Source organism: Heterodontus francisci, chromosome 4 (assembly GCF_036365525.1).
Source record: "Heterodontus francisci isolate sHetFra1 chromosome 4, sHetFra1.hap1, whole genome shotgun sequence".
Lineage (NCBI taxonomy): Eukaryota > Metazoa > Chordata > Chondrichthyes > Heterodontiformes > Heterodontidae > Heterodontus > Heterodontus francisci.
The window spans coordinates 95,524,640-95,545,110 of NC_090374.1; the positions used below are offsets into that span (position 1 = coordinate 95,524,640).

The 20,471-nt window shown below is 44.5% G+C and overlaps 1 protein-coding gene across 5 annotated transcripts in view; it reads left to right on the plus strand.

The window, feature by feature from the left end:
• The first annotated feature begins 10,190 nt into the window (after positions 1 to 10,190).
• LOC137369151 (dmX-like protein 1) overlaps positions 10,191 to 20,471 on the plus strand; it is a 289,553-nt gene continuing 279,272 nt past the window's right edge. For all 5 annotated transcript variants that reach the window (XM_068029885.1, XM_068029888.1, XM_068029887.1 and 2 more), the window contains exon 1: positions 10,191 to 10,524. In XM_068029885.1, the coding sequence (XP_067885986.1) occupies positions 10,438 to 10,524 (87 nt within the window). In that variant the 5' untranslated portion in view covers positions 10,191 to 10,437. The remainder of the gene's footprint in view (positions 10,525 to 20,471) is intronic.

A 20,471-nucleotide genomic window follows, 5' to 3' on the forward strand; every position in this document is an offset into this window, starting at 1 on the left:
TATTGAGCCTTGGGCCACATGTCCCCTCAGTAGTGGTGTATGCTTTGTTGGCAAGGGTAGTGGTCGGATAATGAGATTAGTCATTTTTTAAAAGTAATTAAAATAATTTGCTAAGTCTAAAAAGATGTGTTAAAATAAAATCTACACAATTTGCATAAAGCGCAAAGCCTTTTCTGTAAGCTGAACAGATCTTATATAAAGTAACATGCAAACATAGTGCATGCTGTGTTTTCAATTTATTAAAAGTGACTGAATTTCCAACAGAGCCTGAGTCTGCAACTCCAGGGAGTCCTGAGCAGACCTAACATCAGATTAAGGAGGTAATATTTAGTAACATTGTCAAGTCAAATGTAGGGGCACCAAATGAAACATTTGCACAGGGCCTGTTTGCCATGTAGGGTTCTCGGCAGAATGATTTGACTTGGAGCCCCTACATTTTACTGGGTAATTATACAAAATACTATCTACATGTGTCAAATCCACTCGAAGCTTCGAACTGGTTTGTGTAACTACACACGTTGCACATCCCTAACACAGCCCCTGCCCTGCCTTGGTCATGCTACATTAAATCTTGAACTGACCACCTCAGGGTACTAACTTCACTCATCATTTTTGCCATCCAGCTTGAGCCATGCTCCCCACATCATAATCCACTGACATTATGACCAAGCCTTAATCCTCCTCCACCATCCCCTACCCAGTCATCAGACCTATCATCCTCTCTTGTTGATTTTCCAGCACTGACCTGAGGAACTGGCACTATTTTAAAACACTTACAAGTAGTTATACAGTACCAATATAAAGTATTATCCTTTAAGTGCTTTAACAAACTAAAAGCTGTTTTCCCATCTTAGTGTTAGCAAACAGACTTATAGTTTTATAAACCTACTACTTCAGGGGAGAGGCAGTGAAATTTTCTTCATGCAAATTCATTACAAGTTCTCAAAGCTGTTATTCATGTTTTTAAATGCACGTCGATTGCTTTCAAGTCCTGCTGCTCGTGTTTGATGTTTCTTAGTCCCACTCAATGCCAAGAAAATGCTGAATATTTGGGCATCTGGGCAGGCAGGAAGGAAGCAGCGGCATTTATTTATTTAGAGATACAGCACTGAAACGGCCGGCCCACAGAGTCTGTGCTGACCATTAACCACCCATTTATACTAATCCTACATTAATCCCATTACCCTCTCACATCCCCACTTTCCCTCAATTCCCCTACCACCTACCTATACTAGGGGCAATTTATAATGGCCAATTTACCTATCAACCTGCAAGTCTTTGGCTGTGGGAGGAAACCAGAGCACCGAGCAAATGCCCACGCAGTCACAGGGAGAACTTGCAAACTCCGCACAGGCAGTACTCAGAATTGAACCCAGGTCACTGGAGCTGTGAGGCTGCAGTGCTAACCACTGAGCCACTGTGCCGCCCACATTACAAGACAATGGGTTGATGAGGGTTAAGAGGTGAAGGATGAAGAAGAGTGAAGCATCGGGGTTTGGAGCTCGGAGTAAGAGAGGATAGGATGAACATGAGGCAGATGGTGGAACAGTGTTTAAGGGGGGTGGATGGGATTAAATCTAGCCTTAGTCCTTTCAGCTACTTATCCCAATTAACTCAAAATAGATTATATGATCAACTTCTAGTAATGGACTTCCCAAACATGGCTCCTACCCCAGCGTGACTCAGAAGCCCAACTCCACCAGCACCTTCCATCAGGTGCATTTCCTGTCTCAGTTTTACTTCTCTCTTGTTGCTCCAAAGCAACCGAGCAGTCCCTTTCCTGGGGTTTTGCTTTCCAAATACCATTCCCAGTTCCACTGCTGATGTCTTGCTTTCCCATCTCCTCCCATGCCCCTCCCAAGTTGCAATCTCTTGTTTTTTTATATTTCTCCCCAAGTCCTGCTCCCTTTTTTAGCTTTTTGAAGCTCCCCTCTCACTATCTTGTTTTTTGCCCTCAAATCCTGTTCCCACGCTATTTTGTCAAGCCCCACGCTCTTTAATATTACAAATTGGAAATTGCTAAAGAAAAAAAGCAAGGCCTATCTAATTGGCTTTCTCTATCCTGGTATCACATGATACAGCAATAATGAAGTTGTTGACTAATCACGGCAGTCAATCTCTATCAATTAGTCAACAACAAAACCAGACATGAAGCAAGGAAAACACCAATGGTGGAAAATTTTAAGTCCTAATACTGTTGTCTTGCTCTTTTTTAAGTCCCACTCCGAGGTTGTTCCTCTTCATTTCTTTTTTAATTCTTGCTCCTGGTGCTATTTTTCAATTCCACTCCTAGTCTGTACCTTTTTTAATGTTACAATACAAGTGACTTGCTCTTTTTTCCAAGTCCTGCTTCCACTGTGTTTTTGTTCCCCTCCCCTCCTGTTCTTCTTCTGTGGTACATCTAATTTTCTTTCAAGTCCCACCATTCACTTCAAGAATATGGAACAATTACACCTTTAAGACTTAAAAGGGCACACTCCTAAATTTTTATGTGGTGTAATTGTTCCAGTCCTTACAAAACAGCACATCCACTGAATGACCTAGAATAGTTCCAAGGAAGATACATTAGTATATATATGTAAAAATATGGTTCACCACCCAAGCTTATATCCAACACACTTCAGGCATCTCACCTCAGGCATCATGTCTTTTAACGTGCAAATTTTTGTGTTACAGTTGCAGCTGGTTGGCTCCAAATTTCACAGAAATAAAACAATAAATGATAATTAAACAGTTAGGAAACATTCCATTTTTTAAATTCATTCCTGGGATGTGTGTGTCGCTGGTTAGGCCAGCATTTATGGCCCATCCCTAATTGCCCTAGAGAAGGTGATGGGTGTTGCCTTCTTGAACTGCTGCTGTACAGTGCTGTTAAGAAGGGAGTTCCAAGATTATGACCCAGCAACAGTGAAGGAACGACGATATAGTTCCAAGTCAGGATGGTATGTGGCTTGGAGGGGAACTTGCAAGTGGTGGTGTTCCCATGCATCTGCTGCGCTTGTCATTTAGGTGATGGAGGTCGTGGGTTTGAAAGGTGCTGTCGAAGGAGCCTTGGTGAGTTTCTGTAGTGCATCTTGTAGATGCACTGTTGCCACTGTGCGCCAGTGGTGGAGGGAGTGAATGTTGAAGGAGGTGGATGGGGTGCCAATCAAGCGGGCTTTGTCCTGGGTGGTGTCGAGCTTCTTGAGTGATGTTGGAGCTGCACCCAGCCAGGCAAGTTGAGAGTATTCCATCACACTCTGACTTGTGCCTTGTAGATGATGGGCAGGCATTGGAGAGTGAGGAGATGAGTTATTCGCCACAGAATTCCCAACCTCTGAGCCACAATATTGATGTTGCTGGTCCAGTTCGGTCCAATTTCTGGTCAATGGTCACCCCCAGGATGTTGATAGTGGGGAATTCAGTGATAAAGCCATTGAACATCAAGGGAAGATGTTTAGATTCCCTCTTGTTTGAGATGGGTGTTTTTGTGCCTGGAAGGCTGTTTCCAGTGAGGTTCTGCAGGGCTCACTGCATCCGCTGCCCTTGTCCTTCTAGGTGGTAGAGGTCGCAGGTTTGGAAGGTGCTGTCTAAGGAGCATTGGTGCAATGCTGCAGTGCATCTTGTAGATGGTACACACTGCTGCCACTATGCGTCAGTGGTGCAGGTAGTGAATGTTTGTGGATGGGGTGCCAATCAAGCTGGCAGCTTTGCCCTGGATGGTGTCGAGCTTCTTCAACGTTGTTGGAGCTGCATCCATCCAGGCAAGTGGAGAGTATTCCGTCACACGCCTGACTTGCGCCTTGTAGATGGTAGACAGGCTTTGAGGAGTCAGAAGGTGAGTTACTCGCCGCAGGATTCCTAGCCGCTGACCTGGTCTTGTAGCCACAGTATTTATATGGCTACAGCAGTTAAGTTTCTGGTCAATGGTAGCCCCTAGGATGTTGATAGTGGGGGATTCAGCGATAGTAATGCCATTGAATGTGAAGGGAAGATGGTTAGATTCTCTCTTGTTGGAGATGGTCATTGCCTGGCATTTTTGTGGCGCAAATGTTACTTGCGAATTATCAACCCAAGCCTGGATATTGTCCAAGTCTTGCTGCATTTCTGCACGGACTGCTTCAGTATCTGAGTAGTCACGAATGGTGCTGAACATTGTGCACAGGGCGGCACAGTGGCGCAGTGGTTAGCACCGCAGCCTCACAGCTCCAGGGACCCGGGTTCGATTCTGGGTACTGCCTGTGCGGAGTTTGCAAGTTCTCCCTGTGTCTGCGTGGGTTTCCTCCGGGTGCTCCGGTTTCCTCCCACATGCCAAAGACTTGCAGGTTGATAGGTTAATTGGCCATTATAAATTGCCCCTAGTATAGGTAGGTGGTAGGGAAATATATAGGGACAGGTGGGGATGTGGTAGGAATATGGGATTAGTGTAGGATTAGTATAAATGGGTGGTTGATGGTCGGCACAGACTCGGTGGGCCGAAGGGCCTGTTTCAGTGCTGTATCTCTAAACTAAACTAAACTAAACATCAGCGAACATCCCCACTTCTGACCTTATGATTGAAGGAAGGTCATTGATGAAGCAACTGAAGATGGTTGGGCCCAGGACACTACCCTGAGGAACTCCTGCAGTGATGTCCTGGAGCTCTGATGATGGACCTCCAACAACCACAACCATCTTCCTTTGCGCTAGGTATGACTCTAACCAGCTAAGGGTTTTCCCCCTGATTCCTATTGACCTCAGTTTTGCTAGGGCTCCTTGATGCCATACTCAGTCAAATGCTGCCTTGATGTCAAGGACAGTCACTCTCACCTCACCTTTTGAGTTCAGCTCTTTTGTCCATGTTTGAACCAAGGCTGTAATGAGGTCAGGAGCTGAGTGGCTCTGGCGGAAACCAAACTGAGCGTCACTGAGCAGGTTATTGCTAAGCAAGTGTCGCTTGATGGCACTGTTGATGACACCTTCCATCACTTTACTGATGATTGAGAGTAGGCTGATGGGGCAGTAATCGGCCGGGTTGGACTTATCCTGCTTTTTGTGTACAGGACATACCTGGGCAATTTTCCACATTGCCGGGTAGATGCCAGTGTTGTAGCTGTACTGGAACAGCTTGGCTAGGGGCGTGACAGGTTCTGGAGCACAGGTCTTCAGTGCTATTGCCGGAATATTATCAGGGCCCATAGCTTTTGCAGTATCCAGTGCCTTCAGTCGTTTCTTGATATCGCGCGGAGTGAATCGAATTGGCTGAAGTCTGGCATCTGTGATGCTGGGGACGTCAGCAGGAGGCCGAAATGGATCATCAACTCGGCACTTCTGGCTGAAGATTGTTGCAAATGCTTCAGCCTTATCTTTTGCACTGATGTGCTGAGCTCCCCCATCATTGAGGATGGGGATATTTGTGGAGCCATCTCCTCCAGTTAGTTGTTTAATTGTCCACCACCATTCACGGCTGGATGTGGCAGGACTGCAGAGCTTAGGTCTGATCCATTGGTTATGGGATTGCTTAGCTCTGTCTATCGCATGCTGCTTACGCAGTTTGGCACGCAGGTAGGCCTGTGTTGTAACTTCACCAGGTTGACACCTCATTTTGAGGTATGCCTGGTGCTGCTTCTGGCATGCCCTCCTGCACTCTTCATTGAACCAGGGTTGGTGGCCTGGCTTGATGGTAATGGTAGAGTTGGGGATATGCCGGGCCATGAGGTTACAGATTGTGGTTGAGTCTCCCACAAGATGAAACATCCTTTCCACATTCACCATGCCAAGACCCCTCAGGATCTGATATGTTACAATCAAGTTGCCTCTTACTCTTCTGCACTACAGCGGGTACAAGCCAATCCTGTCCAACCTTTCCTCATAAGACAGCCCACCCAATCTCTGATATTAGTCTAGTAAACTATCTCTGAACTGCTCCCAATGCATTTACATCCTTCCTTAAATAAGGAGACCAATACTCTACACAGTAAAGGCCTGCTCAGGTCGGGAAAAAGAACCCGACGCGAACCCGACTGATCCACAGCGGACCTGAGCCCAACCTGGCCCGAGTCCTCCAATTTTGCCCCGAGCCCAACCTGACCGGAGCTCGGCCCCAACTCGACCCGACCAGAGCCCAATCCGACCATCCCTTTACTTACCTTCCGACTCGGAATCTCCAGGAAGCCGCAGCGCATACGTGATGTCACTTGCTCACTGCACAGACTCAGTTTCATCCCGGACTCCCAGCTCTGGTAAGTTTTTACATTTCAATACTTACTGGCAGAGCACTTACCGTGTGTGTCTGGCCCAACCCGACCCGGATTTGGCCCTACCCAACCCGAGCCCGAAAGCCAGACCCAGAAGAGGGGCCCGACTCGACCCGAACCCGACACATGCCGTCAGATTTGGGTCGGTTAGCAGGCCTTTACTACATAGTATTCCAGATGTGGTCTCACCAATGCCCTGGATAACTGAAGCATAACCTCCCTACTTTTGTATTCAATTCCCCTTGCAATAAACAATAACATTCTATTAGCTTTCCTAATTACTTGCTGAACCTGCATACTAAGCTTTTGCGATTCATGCATGAGGACACCCAGATCCCTCTGCATCTCAGAGCTCTTTGTTATTCTTCCTGCCAAAATGGACAATTTCACATTTTCCCACATTATACTCCACTTGCCAGATCTTTGCCTATTTACTTAACCTTCCTATATCCCTTTGTAGCCTCCTTATGTCTGGTTCACAACTTACTTTCCTACCTATCCTTGTTTCATCAGCAAATTTAGTGACCATACCTTCTATCCCTTCAACCAAATCATTTATATAAATTGTAAAATATTGAGGCCCAGCATTGATCCCTGTGGTGCACCACTCATTACATCTTGCCAACCAGAAAATGACCCATTTATGCCTACTCTCTAGAGTCATATTCATAGAGTTATACAGCACAGAAACATGCCCTTCGTCCCGCCGTGTCTATGCCGGCCATCAAGCACCTAACTATTCTAATCCCATTTCCCAGCACCTGACCCGTAGCCTTGTATGCTGTGGCATTTCAAGTGCTCATCTAAATACTTCTTAAATGTTGTGAGGGTTCCTGCCTCTACCACCTCTTCAGGCAGTGCGTTCCAGATTCCAAGCACCCTCTGCGTGAAAATTTTTTTCCTCAAATCCTCTCTAAACCTCCTGCCCCTTACCTTAAATCTATGCTCCTGGTTATTGACACCTCCGCTAAGGGAAAATGTTTCTTCCTATCTAACCTATCAATCCCCCTCATAATTTGTATACCACAAACAGGTCCACCCTCAGCCTTCTCTGCTCTAAGGAAAACAACCTCAGCCATTTCAGTCTCTCTTCATAGCTGAAATGCTCCAGCCCAGGCAACATCCTGGTGAATCTCCTCTGCACCCTCTCCCGTGCAATCACATTCTTCCTATAGTGTGGCAACCAGAACTGTACATAGTACTCCAGCTGTGGCCTAAATAGCATTTTATACAGCTCCATCATAACCTCCCTGCTCTTATATTCTATGCCTCGGCTAATAAAGGCAAGTATCCCATATGCCTTCCTAACTACCTTATCTACCTGTGCTGCTGCCTTCAGTGATCTATGGACAAGTACACCAAGGTATTACACCCGAAGAAGGGTCACTGACCCAAAATGTTAACTCTGCTTCTCTTTCCACAGATGCTGCCAGACCTGCTGAGTGATTCCAGCATTTCTTGTTTTTATTTAAGGTATTACACCCTCTGTACTTCCTTGGTTCCTACCATCCATTGTATATTCCCTTGCCTTTTTAGTCCTCCCAAAATGCATCACCTCACACTTCTCAGGAGTAAATTCCATTTGCCACTGCTCCGTCCATCTATATTGTCCTGTAATCTAAGGCTTTCCTCCTCACTATTAATGACACCACCAATTTTCATGTCATCTGTGAACTTACTGATCATACCTCCTATATTCACGTCTAAATCATTAATGCACACTACAAACAGCAAGGGTCCCAGCACCGATCCCTGTGGTACACCACTGGTCACAGGCTTCCACTCGCAAAAACAACCCTCGACCTTCACCCTCTGCCTCCTGCCACTGAGCCAATTTTGGATCCAATTTGCCAAATTGCTCTGGATCCCATGGGCTCTTACCTTCTTAACCAATCTCCCATGCGGGACCTTATCAAAAGCCTTAATGAAGTCCATGTAGACTACATCAACTGCTTTACCCTCATCTACACATCTAGTCACCTGCTCAAAAAATTCAAGCTGAAAGAACCTCAAACCTGTTGGACAATTGCAAAGGCTGAGGCTCCTGCAATCCTGCCCTCTGTGTTCCTTTACCTGACTCAGCTGCAGCCACACTCTCCTGTCTCTGACCACTGACCAAATCAGAAGACCCTTTCCTAAGGGGTGTGACCGCTCCTGGTACAAAGTGTCCAGTAACTTTCCCCCTCCAGCAGTGTTGCAGTGTCTGCAGCTTGGCCTCCAGCTTAAATGTTGCAGAAGCTCCTCGAGCCACAAACACTTACTGCAGATGTGTATTGCCAGGATCAGACCGGCATTCAGGAGCTCCCACATGCTGCAGCCATGACGCATCACCTGTCCTGCCATCCTTAAAGTGTTTTAATGAACTACTTAATTATTTTATTCAATTATTTATTTTCATTTTTTATATATTTTATTAACTTTACCATCAGTTCCTGTACTTTTTTAAACCTTAGGAATAGAATTGACCTTAACCACTTACCAGATACTCACCAAACAGCTAGCAGCTTCCCCAAATTCCCAGCACTCAGTTCAAGTAGCACTCTAAATCCTCTCCTCTCCCGCTGCTTCTCTTGGCTAGAGATGCAGATAGTTCTAGAGCACAAGTCTTCAGCACTATAGCCGGATGTTGTTGGGGCTCATAGCCTCTGGTGTATCCAGTGCGCTCTGCCATTTCTTGATATCATGTGGATTGAATTGAATTGGCTGAAGACTGGCATCTGTGATGTTGGGGACTTGGGAGGAGTCATGGCACCATTCATTTCTCCTTTCTTGAGTACTTCCGCTCCCGCTCCTCCCCCCCAATGTTTTGCCCAACCCATCATTAATCCTCTGCTTTCCTCCTATTCTGCCACCTTTTCAGACTTCAATTACTGTTGGATAGCCCACACGTACCCTCTGTGCATCCCAGCATTTTTGACAGGTTAATCAAGGCCTTCACTGTTATCTCTTTATGAGCAGCAACCCAAATTGCCCCATCCTCTTCTATTGCCAACTTTCCTGCCCAGCATGGCCATCGATAGTCAACTTTGCTAATCTTTTTGCCATATTCATCACACCCACTACTGAATTTTTCTTGTGGACCAACAATTATTGCTCGGCATTTCCCTCTAGAATGACTGTTCACTTGCAAACAAGATACTTGCTATTCATGACATTATTGTTAATGATTGCATTATCCTGGCTTTCACTGAAACTTAGATCATAGGTGGTGACACCTTGCTGCTTACCCAAGTCTTCTGGTTGGCTATATAGCCTTATCCAAGCTGCCGTGGTGGTTCTTGTCACAAAATCTCACCTTGATCTGTCGCCCTAGTCCTTTAATACTTTCTTCTCCTCCAAGCATCTCACCTTGTCCTACTCCTCTCACCTTTCATCATTGTCTAGTGCTGCTCAAGTCCCACTCTGAGTTTCACATTGAGAAATTCTCCCTCAACCTCTGCACTGAGTGTCTCCTCATCTTTAATGATTTCAATCTTAATCTCAGCTTTATTCCCCTCTGTTCCCTGAATTTAGCAACCTCCTGTCCTTCCTAAACCCCTCCCTCCATATTATAATCTGTTCTGCTCACATTCAAGGCATTTCACAATGCAAGAATGAAACTCATTAGTTGTGAAGTGCTTTTGGGACGCCCTGCGATTGTGAAAGGTGCACTATGAATGCAAGTTGTTGTAAATACTTTGCTCTTTCTGGTAGAGATTAAGACTGAGCTGGGCTGCTTCAGGTGATTTCAACAGACCCTGCCGCAGAATGGTACACCCAGTCTCCACAGTCCAGATTGCAGGGGAGAACATGGACCCCAGCATGAATCAGCAGCTTCAGGATGTTGGCATGAAGATCCAATGCGGCTTCCCTGATGGACCATCCGCAATATCATCACTTCGTGCCTGATGCTCTCCATCAACCTCCCGTCTCCATGGGAACAGGAGAATACCGATCACGTGCCCCCTCCCCGCGTCATCTCTCGCGAGAGTTGGATGTGTCAGCAAGATGTCGGCTGGACGTTGCGAGAGGCGTCAGTGAAGAGCGGAAGACGGCTGCCATCAGACACGTCAATCGGGGCCGAGCGAGCGCAGGCCAAACCGAGTGTGCGGGTGTCCCTCGGACAGCTGTCTGTTGCTGCTATGAGATGAGCCGAGAGAGTGGGCCGGGAGGGTGATCCGCCGTTACTGCCATCTTGTGGAATTTGCCAGGGTGGGCGCAGAAGAAGACGCCAACAGGAAAGATGAATCTTCACCAGGTCCTGACCGGCGCTGTCAATCCAGGGGATAGCTGTTTCTCGGTGGGCAACGTCGGCGATGAGCCGTTCACGGTGAGTGTGCAGGCCGGCGGGAGGAGAGCCGGGGGGCACCTGACCGAGCCGGCGAATTGGGGTGGGGGTAGTCAAAGTGAATCGGCAGTTCGAGTAGCCACATATGGACTGAGTGCGTGTCCGGGTATGTGTAGCTTTTCGCTGTTGCTGTACACAAGTCCTGGCCACAGATATACAACCACCAAACGAGTACACTGGCATACCTAGTCGTTTAGGGCTGAAATAAAAACAGAAAGTGCTGGAAATAGAATGTTCCGTTGAAAGGTCACAGATCTGAAAATGTTAACTCTTTTTCTCTCTCCACAGATGATGTCTGATCTGCTTAGTATTTCCAGCACTTGCTGTTTTTATTTCAGATTTCCAGCATCTGCAGCATTTTGCTTTTATTATTCGTTTAGGGCTGAGTCGAGATTCTTGCATTTCTTCTATCACAATGTTGTGGAGAGCCATCTTCTTGGGCAAGTGCGCCTTCTGTTCGAGGTAATCACAAGTTGAAGCTAGTATGTCTCGTCTACATGTATTCAACTGGTTTCCTCAGTCTTATTTTGTTAGTGGAGTGCTTGAATGATAGGTAATTAACCAAGTAACGTCCTCACGAATAGCTCAGTTTAAATTATTAAACTTGTAGCTCAGTGTGTTATTGGGTTATACAAACTAGGAGGTCTCAGGTTCAAGTCCTGGATTCTGTGATCTGTAATGAGTTAACGGATCTTGGTTGGGTAACAGTAGGGAAACTGTAATAGGCCACAGCACATGTGTGCTGGAATCAAGGTCTGCCAGAGTTCTCATTCCCAAATGCTCCTTGGACCTGTGATGAAAATTGCACATGTGTGGATATCAGGTAAAGCCAAGATGGGGCTAAAGTGTTGGCACCCATAGTCAATAATGTACAGTTGTGTAGAGTGGTCATTTAGATATGCCAGCAGGTGACTGGCACACTTGGAACCTTGATTCCATTTTAGAAAGGAGGAAATTGGAGGGATTTCGAAATCTCAATTGTGGCATGAGTAGTTGTATACGTGCTGCATAGAATAATAGTTTTGATTGTTTCTAAACCTGTTTACATTGAAACCTTATCAGTATTGTTTTCAATCTTAGAGGTAGATATTTCTTACAGTATGCTGACTGATATTGAAATATATGTCATTGGTTCAAAATGTTCTCAAATGAAATTAGACAGAATTGCGGACAGCCAGACATTTTGTGAACTAGTTGAAGTGAAAGTCTCGTTCAGTTAGTACAGGTTGTTAACAGTGTAATCGGTGGTTAAACAAAAACCTGCATTTTGTGTCACAAGTACAATAATTCCAACTGTTTAGTATAATGCAGCAACTAGTAATTCTGTAATAAAAGCAAAATACTGCAGATGCTGGAAATCTGAAATAAAAACAAGAAATGCTGGAACCACTCAGCAGGTCTGGCAGCATCTGTAGAAAGAGAAGCAGAGTTAACGTTTCGGGTCAGTGACCCTTCTTCGGAACTAGTAATTCTGGTTTTGCAAACATTCCTTATATAATTTGCAGTGAAGGTTATTTGCCAAAGTGTTACCTAGCCTCAACCCAACAATAAAAGAACAGTAAATGCTGAAAATACTCAGCAGCTCAGGCAGTATAAGTAGAGACAGAAACAAAATTAACATTTCAAGTTGATGTCCTTTTATCAGAACTAGAAAAAGTTAGGGATGTGTAACAGGTTTTAAGTTCCGAGGCAGGGAAGGGTTGGGAGGGGAAGAAACAACAAAAGGGAAACTGTGATAGGGTAGAAGGCAGGAGAGATTAAATGACAAAAGGGATGATGATGCAAGGCAAAGGGGGATAATGGAACATGTGAAAAAACAAAAGATTGGTCTGGAGGAGGTAAAAATGGGAATAGAAGAAACATTGCCATCAGCGGCTGTCTGAACAAATGGGGGTAGAGGTTATGATAGAAACATAGGAGCAGGAGTAGGCCATTCAGCCCATTGAGCCTGCCCCGCCATTCAATATGATCTTGGCTGATCTTCCACTTCAGTGCCTTTTTCCCACACTAGCCTCATATCTCCTTATTCATTTGTATTTAGAAATCTGTCAATCTCTGCTTTAAACATACTCAATGACTGAGCTTCCACAGCCTTCTGGGGTCGATAATTCCAAAGATTCACAACCCTCTGAGTAAAGAAATTTCTCCTCACCTCTGTCCTAAGTGGCTTCCTCCTTATTTTGAAGTTGTGTCTCCTGGTTCTAGTCTCCCAACCAGGGGAAACATCTTAGCTGCATGTACTCTGTCTATCCCTTTTAAGTATTTTGTAGGTTTCAATGAGATCACCTCTCATTCTTCGAAAATCTAGAGAATACAGGACCAGTTTCCCCAATCTCTCTCCATCGGACAGTCCTGCCATCCCAGGAACAAGACTGATGAACCTTTGTTGCACTCCCTCTATGGCAATAATATCCTCCCTAATGTAAGGGGGCCAAAACTGCACACAGGTGCAGTCTAACCGAGGTACCATACAATTGAAGCAAGAATTCACTACTCCTGTACTCTCATACTCTTACGATAAAGGCTAACATATCATTAGCCTTAATTGCTTGCTGCACCTGCATGTTAGCTTTCAGTGACTTATTGACAAGGACACCCAGGTCCCTACACTTCCTAATCTCTTACCATTTAAGAAATACTCTGCACATCTGTTCCTCCTACCAAAGTGGATAACCTCACATTTTTTCCACATTATATTCCATCTGCCATGCTCTTGCCCACTCACTAAGTCTGTCCAAATCCCCTTGAAACCATTTTGCATCTTCCTCACATCTCACATTTCCACCTAGTTTTGCATCATCCGCGAACTTGGAAATACTACATTTGGTCCCCACATCCAAAACATTGATGTATATTGTCAACAGCTGAAATTGTTGAACTCAATGTTGATTCGGAAAGGTTGCAAAGTCCTTTATTAAAAAATGAGATGCTGCTCATTGAGCTTATGTTAAGCTTCATTGGAACAGTGTCAGAAGCCAATGCTAAAGCGATCAGAGAGGGATGGAGAAATAAAATGACAAGCAACTGGAAGTTGGAGTCCTGCTTGCCAAGTGAATGGAAGGGTGAGAGCAGAGTGCGAGAAATGGAATGGACACGGTCGAGGGCCCTGTCAACCACGGTGTAGGGGAATCCTCGGTTGAAGAGAATGTATGGCATTTTGGAAGCACTGGCATGGAAAGTGGTATTGTCAGAAGAGATGCGACAAAACCGAGAAACTTGGAGAATGGAATAGAATCCATCGTGGAAGTGGATGGGATGAAGTGTAGTCATGGTAACCTACACTGTTCCAGCTCTAGGAACAACACCTCAACTTTCGATTAGGCACTAAACAGCCTTCATTGAGTTCAGCAATTTCAGATCATAGCCATTTTTTCGAATGGCAGCTGTTGATAATGATTCTTCTCCCAGTTACACTTCTAGACGCATCCTTTGCTTCCTTACTTGTTGCATTTATCTTCCCCTTTTGCCTGGCATCATCATTTCTTTTGCCATTTAATCTCTCTTGCTTTTCACTCTATCATAGACCTTCCCTTTTGTCCTTTCCTCCACTTGTTCTCCCCCCACCCCAACCCCTTTGCTATTGTACTTGCTTAAAAGCTGTGAGTATACTTTTTTGTCAAAGTAGAGTGGGATCTCCTTTTTTACTTCTGTGTTCATACATTCAAGTGACAAGGCTGTACAAAACCTCCGACTCCTGTTGATCACGCCAAAAACAGTATTTTTAGTAAGGCTAGTAAATATCTCCTAGTGCAGAAGCAAAATATTATGGATGCTGGAAATGTGGAATTTAAATAGACAAGGCTTGAAATATTCAGCAGGTCAGGTGGAGCGAAATAGAGCTAATGCTTCAGATGGACGACCTTTTGTCAGCTGGAAAAAGGTTTAGAAATGTACCCATTTTTAAACAAGTACAGAGGCAGGGGATGGTCATCAACCTTGACTCTACTTCTCTCCACAGATGCTGCCTGACCTGAGTATTTCTAGCATTTTCGGTTTCTATTTCAGATTTCATGAATTGACAATATTTTGCTTTTGACAGAACAATGTTTGGTTCACATGTCAATTGGAGACTGCCAATTAACTGAGACAAATCTTGGCTAACGTGGCACAAAAATAGAGTATAATGTTCTTACTGTGGAAATATATAGATAGATATATGGATCTGATGGCAGAAATGCAGTACACTCTCAGTTGGCTGCAGTTCCTAAGGCAAGCAACTTTCATTGAACTGAAAACCTTGTTCAAAAAAGGACAGTGGGTCTGTAAGTCTGGCATTGGTTTACAGTTAGTTGTTTGAGAAAAGTAAACCAGAGCCAATCTTAAACCTTCCAGATTGCATGTTCCTTTTTCTCAACTTCTAGAAATTTTAGATAATCTTTTGATGTTTCACCTCATGCTGTGTTTTACTTAAGTTGGGGGAAACCAGTTTGTTTTAATTATAAAATGAGTCTGATTATAAATAATCCACTGGCAAATAAAACTAAGATGAATAAATGGCAGAATTCATTATTGTTTCTTACAGGAACGTAGTTATAATTACAGTTTTTTTTTTAGTAGATTTATATCTTGTCCTATGTTGATTTTCTGCTTTGCAGCTGTGGTGCATAAACAGTTGTCGCGCTCTCAATCAGATCTCTATTACGATGATCAACTATGTTAAAGGTGATCTATGTAAATGCAAGTTGTTATTGGGACCAAACCAAACTGAAAAAGGATTGTTGCCTGCAGTTTGCTTTCACAAGATGGGATTAAAAGAACGCTAATGTAAAACGTAAAATGCCTGAAGTGAAACCTGTGGCTAACCTTTTATGGAAATATCTTATTTGAAGAATGATAACTTGAGCACCTGTGGAAATATGGTCCTTAAATACCATGGTGGAAATGAGTTCTCTTGACTTAATATACCAATTCTTTGTCCAACTTTTTGCTTTGACCTTTGCATTGATATTGACTGAGCCCAGGGTTTGGATGCGTATAACTATTCAGTTCAGTCATATGCTGCACGCTCAGATGAGACAGTGATGCTTTCCCGAATAAGTTATCACAGCACCGTGAAAACCCAATAACAGATGTCTTAAAAATTACTGGACTTAGATGAAATGTAAAACTGTATGGCTGGTCATGTAAAAAATTGTGGTTAGGGAGAAAGTGTGCCATGATTTCTTGTCAGGTGTTATGATCCTGTAGTTTTTTTTCGGGAAGAATGCGGTGTGCCTTTAAGGCAGCAAGCTCCGGAGACTGTGATTCAAAGAGTGCATTCTTGTTGCCATCGGATACAGCCACTCAGGACCAAAAACTCGAGATACATTGTTGCCAATTGATGTTTGAAACTAGTTGAAAAATTGGCTTCGGAAACAGACACAGACAGACAACCGGACCAGCAAATAGTGAAGGAAATGAAAGCTTTCTCTCGGTTTATTTAAAATATTTATTTATTATACTCTCAGAATTCTGATGTCAAGCCAGATTAATTTCTAAAAAGAAAATACTGTAATTGCTGAAAAAAAAGAGCATCAATTCAACTGCTGAATTAGACTGTCGACTGTTCTACTGTTGAACCTTTTTTCCACCCCATTGGATGGCTGTGAGGACTTCAAGAAACCTTGGACTATTCCACATTGGAAGATTTCACTTTGGCAGGAGTGTAAATATGCAAGGACACCAATTTTTTCTATTTTTAAATGTTGTTTATATCTTAGTGTCAAAGAATTTAGTTTTTCCAATTAAACAGTTAATTTGTTGATCGAAAGACACTTCATTTGGTTAGCCTCATTCGGGGTTTAATAGATGGTACAATTTAGCTGGGTCTTTCTTTAATTTGGAAAGTTTAAAATGATATGTTAGGCGATCTGTGGAGGGACAGGACTGAATCAACGGTGCATTTTTCCCACCACAATCAGAATCATATATTTTGATAGGGGGCTTTGACTTGAGAGGTCGGTTGTAACATATTAATTGGGGGTTTGCTCGAGATTGAATCATATTAATTGAGGGTTCGCTCGAGATTGAATTATTTAATTCGGTGGCTTGCATCTGGAATCAGAATCAGACTAATTTGGAGGGCTTGCATTGAATCCTATTAATTACTCATTTCTGAGATAACATTTTTTATTATTATAATTATTATAACATTACAGCGCAGTACAGGCCCTTCGGCCCTCGATGTTGCGCCGACCTGTGAAACCATCTGACCTACACTATTCCATTTTCATCCATATGTCTATCCAATGACCACTTAAATGCCCTTAAAGTTGGCGAGTCTACTACTGTTGCAGGCAGGGCGTTCCACGCCCCTACTACTCTCTGAATAAAGAAACTACCTCTGACATCTGTCCTATATCTATCACCCCTCAACTTAAAGCTATGTCCCCTCGTGTTTGCCATCACCATCCGAGGAAAAAGACTCTCACTATCCACCCTATCTAACCCTCTGATTATCTTATATGTCTCTATTAAGTCACCTCTCCTCCTCCTCCTCTCCAACGAAAACAACCTCAAGTCCCTCAGCCTTTCCTCGTAAGACCTTCCCTCCATACCAGGCAACATCCTAGTAAATCTCCTCTGCACCCTTTCCATAGCTTCCACATCCTTCCTATAATGCGGTGACCAGAACTGCACGCAATACTCCAGGTGCGGTCTCACCAGAGTTTTGTACAGCTGCAGCATGACCTCGTGGCTCCGAAACTCGATCCCCCTACTAATAAAAGCTAACACACCATATGCCGCCTTAACAGCCCTATTAACCTGGGTAGCAACCTTCAGGGATTTATGCACCTGGACACCAAGATCTCTCTGTTCATCTACGCTACCAAGAATCTTCCCATTAGCCCAGTACTCTGCATTCCTGTTACTCCTTCCAAAGTGAATCACCTCACACTTTTCCGCATTAAACTCCATTTGCCATCTCTCAGCCCAGCTCTGCAGCCTATCTATGTCCCTCTGTACCCTACAACATCCTTTGGCACTATCCACAACTCCACCGACCTTCGTGTCATCCGCAAATTTACTAACCCACCCTTCTACACCCTCTTCCAGGTCATTTATAAAAATGACAAACAGCAGTGGCCCCAAAACAGATCCTTGCGGTACACCACTAGTAACTAAACTCCAGGATGAACATTTGCCATCAACCACCACCCTCTGTCTTCTTTCAGCTAGCCAATTTCTGATCCAAAGCTCGAAATCACCTTCAACCCCATACTTCCGTATTTTCTGCAATAGCCTACCGTGGGGAACCTTATCAAACGCCTTACTGAAATCCATATACACCACATCCACTGCTTTACCCTCATCCACCTGTTTGGTCACCTTCTCGAAAAACTCAATAAGGTTTGTGAGGCACGACCTACCCGTCACAAAACCGTGCTGACTATCGCTAATGAACTTATTCTTTTCAAGATGATTATACATCCTGTCTCTTATAACCTTTTCCAACATTTTACCCACAACCGAAGTAAGGCTCACCAGGTCTATAATTACCAGGGCTGTCTCTACTCCCCTTCTTGAACAAGGGGACAACATTTGCTATCCTCCAGTCTTCCGGCACTATTCCTGTCGACAATGACGACATAAAGATCAAGGACAAAGGCTCTGCAATCTCCTCCCTAGCTTCCCAGAGAATCCTAGGATAAATCCCATCTGGCCCAGGGGACTTATCTATTTTCACACTTTCCAAAATTGATAACACCTCCTCCTTGTGAACCTCAATCCCATCTAGCCTAGTAGCCTGAATCTCAGTATTCTCCTCGACTACATTTTCTTTCTCTACTGAAAATTCTGACGCAAAATATTCATTTAACACTACCCCTATCTCCCCTGATTCCACACACAACTTCCCACTACTTTCCTTGATTGGCCCTAATCTAACTCTAGTCATTCTTTTATTCCTTATATACCTATAGAAAGCCTTAGGGTTTTCCCTGATCCTATCCGCCAATGACTTCTCGTGTCCTCTCCTTGCTCTTCTTAGCTCTCCCTTTAGATCCTTCCTGGCTAGCTTGTAAATTGGGGTCTTGCGTTTGGCATTATATTTAACTACTCTTGCGTCTGGGATCATAGCAATTGGAAACTCGATTGTTGGGATCTAAATCTCTTATCAATTACAACGAAAAAGAAGAACCAGGTCTCTTGTATAATAAGGTACAGTCGATACCATTGTAATGGCATTAGTGGTTGCGGTAGAGTTTCTGGAAAAGCAGAATGTTTCCCTGAGTGACTTGATAACTTTAAGAACAAATTAAAAGAATTGGCAGCAGAATTGGGGTTGGAATTGAAATGAGGTGCCAAAAAAGCGGAGACTATTGAAATAATAGCCAAACATCTGGAATTAGTATAGTATGAGGATGATACTGGTGAAGGAGAATATGAGGAACAAGAAAGGGAATATGAGAGACAAAACAAGAGTAAGCGGTGGCATAGTGGTAATGTCACTGGACTAGTAACCCAGAGACCCAGGGTATTTATCTGGGGACATGGGTTGAAACAGCAGAAGGTGGAATTTGAATTCAATTAATAAATCTGGAATTGAAAGCTAGTCTAATGGCCATGAAGCCATGGTCGTTTGTTGTAAAAACCCATCTGGTTCACTAATGTCCTTTAGGGAAGGAAATCTGCTGTCCTTGCCTGGTCTGGCCTACATGTGACTCCAGACCCACAGCAATGTGGTTGACTCTTACATGCCCTCTGAATGGCCTAGCAAGCCACTCAGTTGTATCTAACCCCTGCAAAGTCGAGAAAGTATGAAACCGGACGGACCACCCGGCATAGACCTCAGCACCGGAAACGGCAAACCCAGCCCTGACAACCCTGCAAAGTCCTCCTTACAAAAATCTGGGGGCCTGTGCCAAAGTTGGGAGAGCTGTCACACAGTCTAGTCAAGCAGCAGCCTGACATAGTCATACTCACAGAATCATACCTTCCGGACAATGTCCCAGACACTGCCATCACCATCCCTGGGTACGTCCTGTCCCACCGGCAGGGCAGACCCAGCAGAGGTGATTATACAGTTGGGAGGGAGTTGCCCTGGGAGTCCTCAACATTGACTCTGGACCCCATGAAGTCTCATGGCATTAGGTCAAACATGGGAAAAGAAACCTCCTGCTGATTACCACCTACTGCCCTCCCTCAGCTGATGAAGCAGTACTCCTCCATGTTGATCACCACTTGGAGGAAGCGTTGACGGTGGCAAGGGCACAGAATGTACTCTGGGTGGGGGACTTCAATGTCCATCACCAAGAGTGGCTTGGTAGCACCACTACACGACCGAGCTGGCCGAGTCCTAAAGGACATAGCTGCTAGACTGGGTGTACGGCAGGTGGTGGGGGAACCAACACAAGGGAAAAACATACTTGACCTCGTCCTCACCAATCTGCCCGCCGCAGATGCATCTGTCCATAACAATATTGGTAGGAGTGACCACCGCACAGTCCTTGTGGAGATGAAGTCCTGCCTTCACATTGAGGATACCGTCCATCGTGTTGTTTGGCACTACCACTGTGCTAAATGGGATAGATTTGGAACAGATCTAGCAATGCAAAACTGGGCATCCATGAGGCGCTGTGGGCCATCAGCAGCAGCAGAATTGTACTCAACCACAATCTGTAACCTCATGGCCTGGCATATTCCCCACTCTACCATTATCATCAAGCCAGGAGACCAACCCTGGTTCAATGAAGCGTACAGGAGGGTATACCTCAAAATGAGGTGTCAACCTGGTGAAGCTACAACAGAGGACTACTTGCGTGCCAAACTGCGTAAGCAGCATGCAATAGACAGAGCTATGCGATCCCATAACCAACGGATCAGGTCTAATCTCTGAAGTCCTGCCACATCCAGCCGTGAACGGTGGTGGACAATTAAACAACTAACTGGAGGAGGTGACCCCACGAATATCCCCACCCTCAACGATGAGGGAGCCCAGCACATCAGTG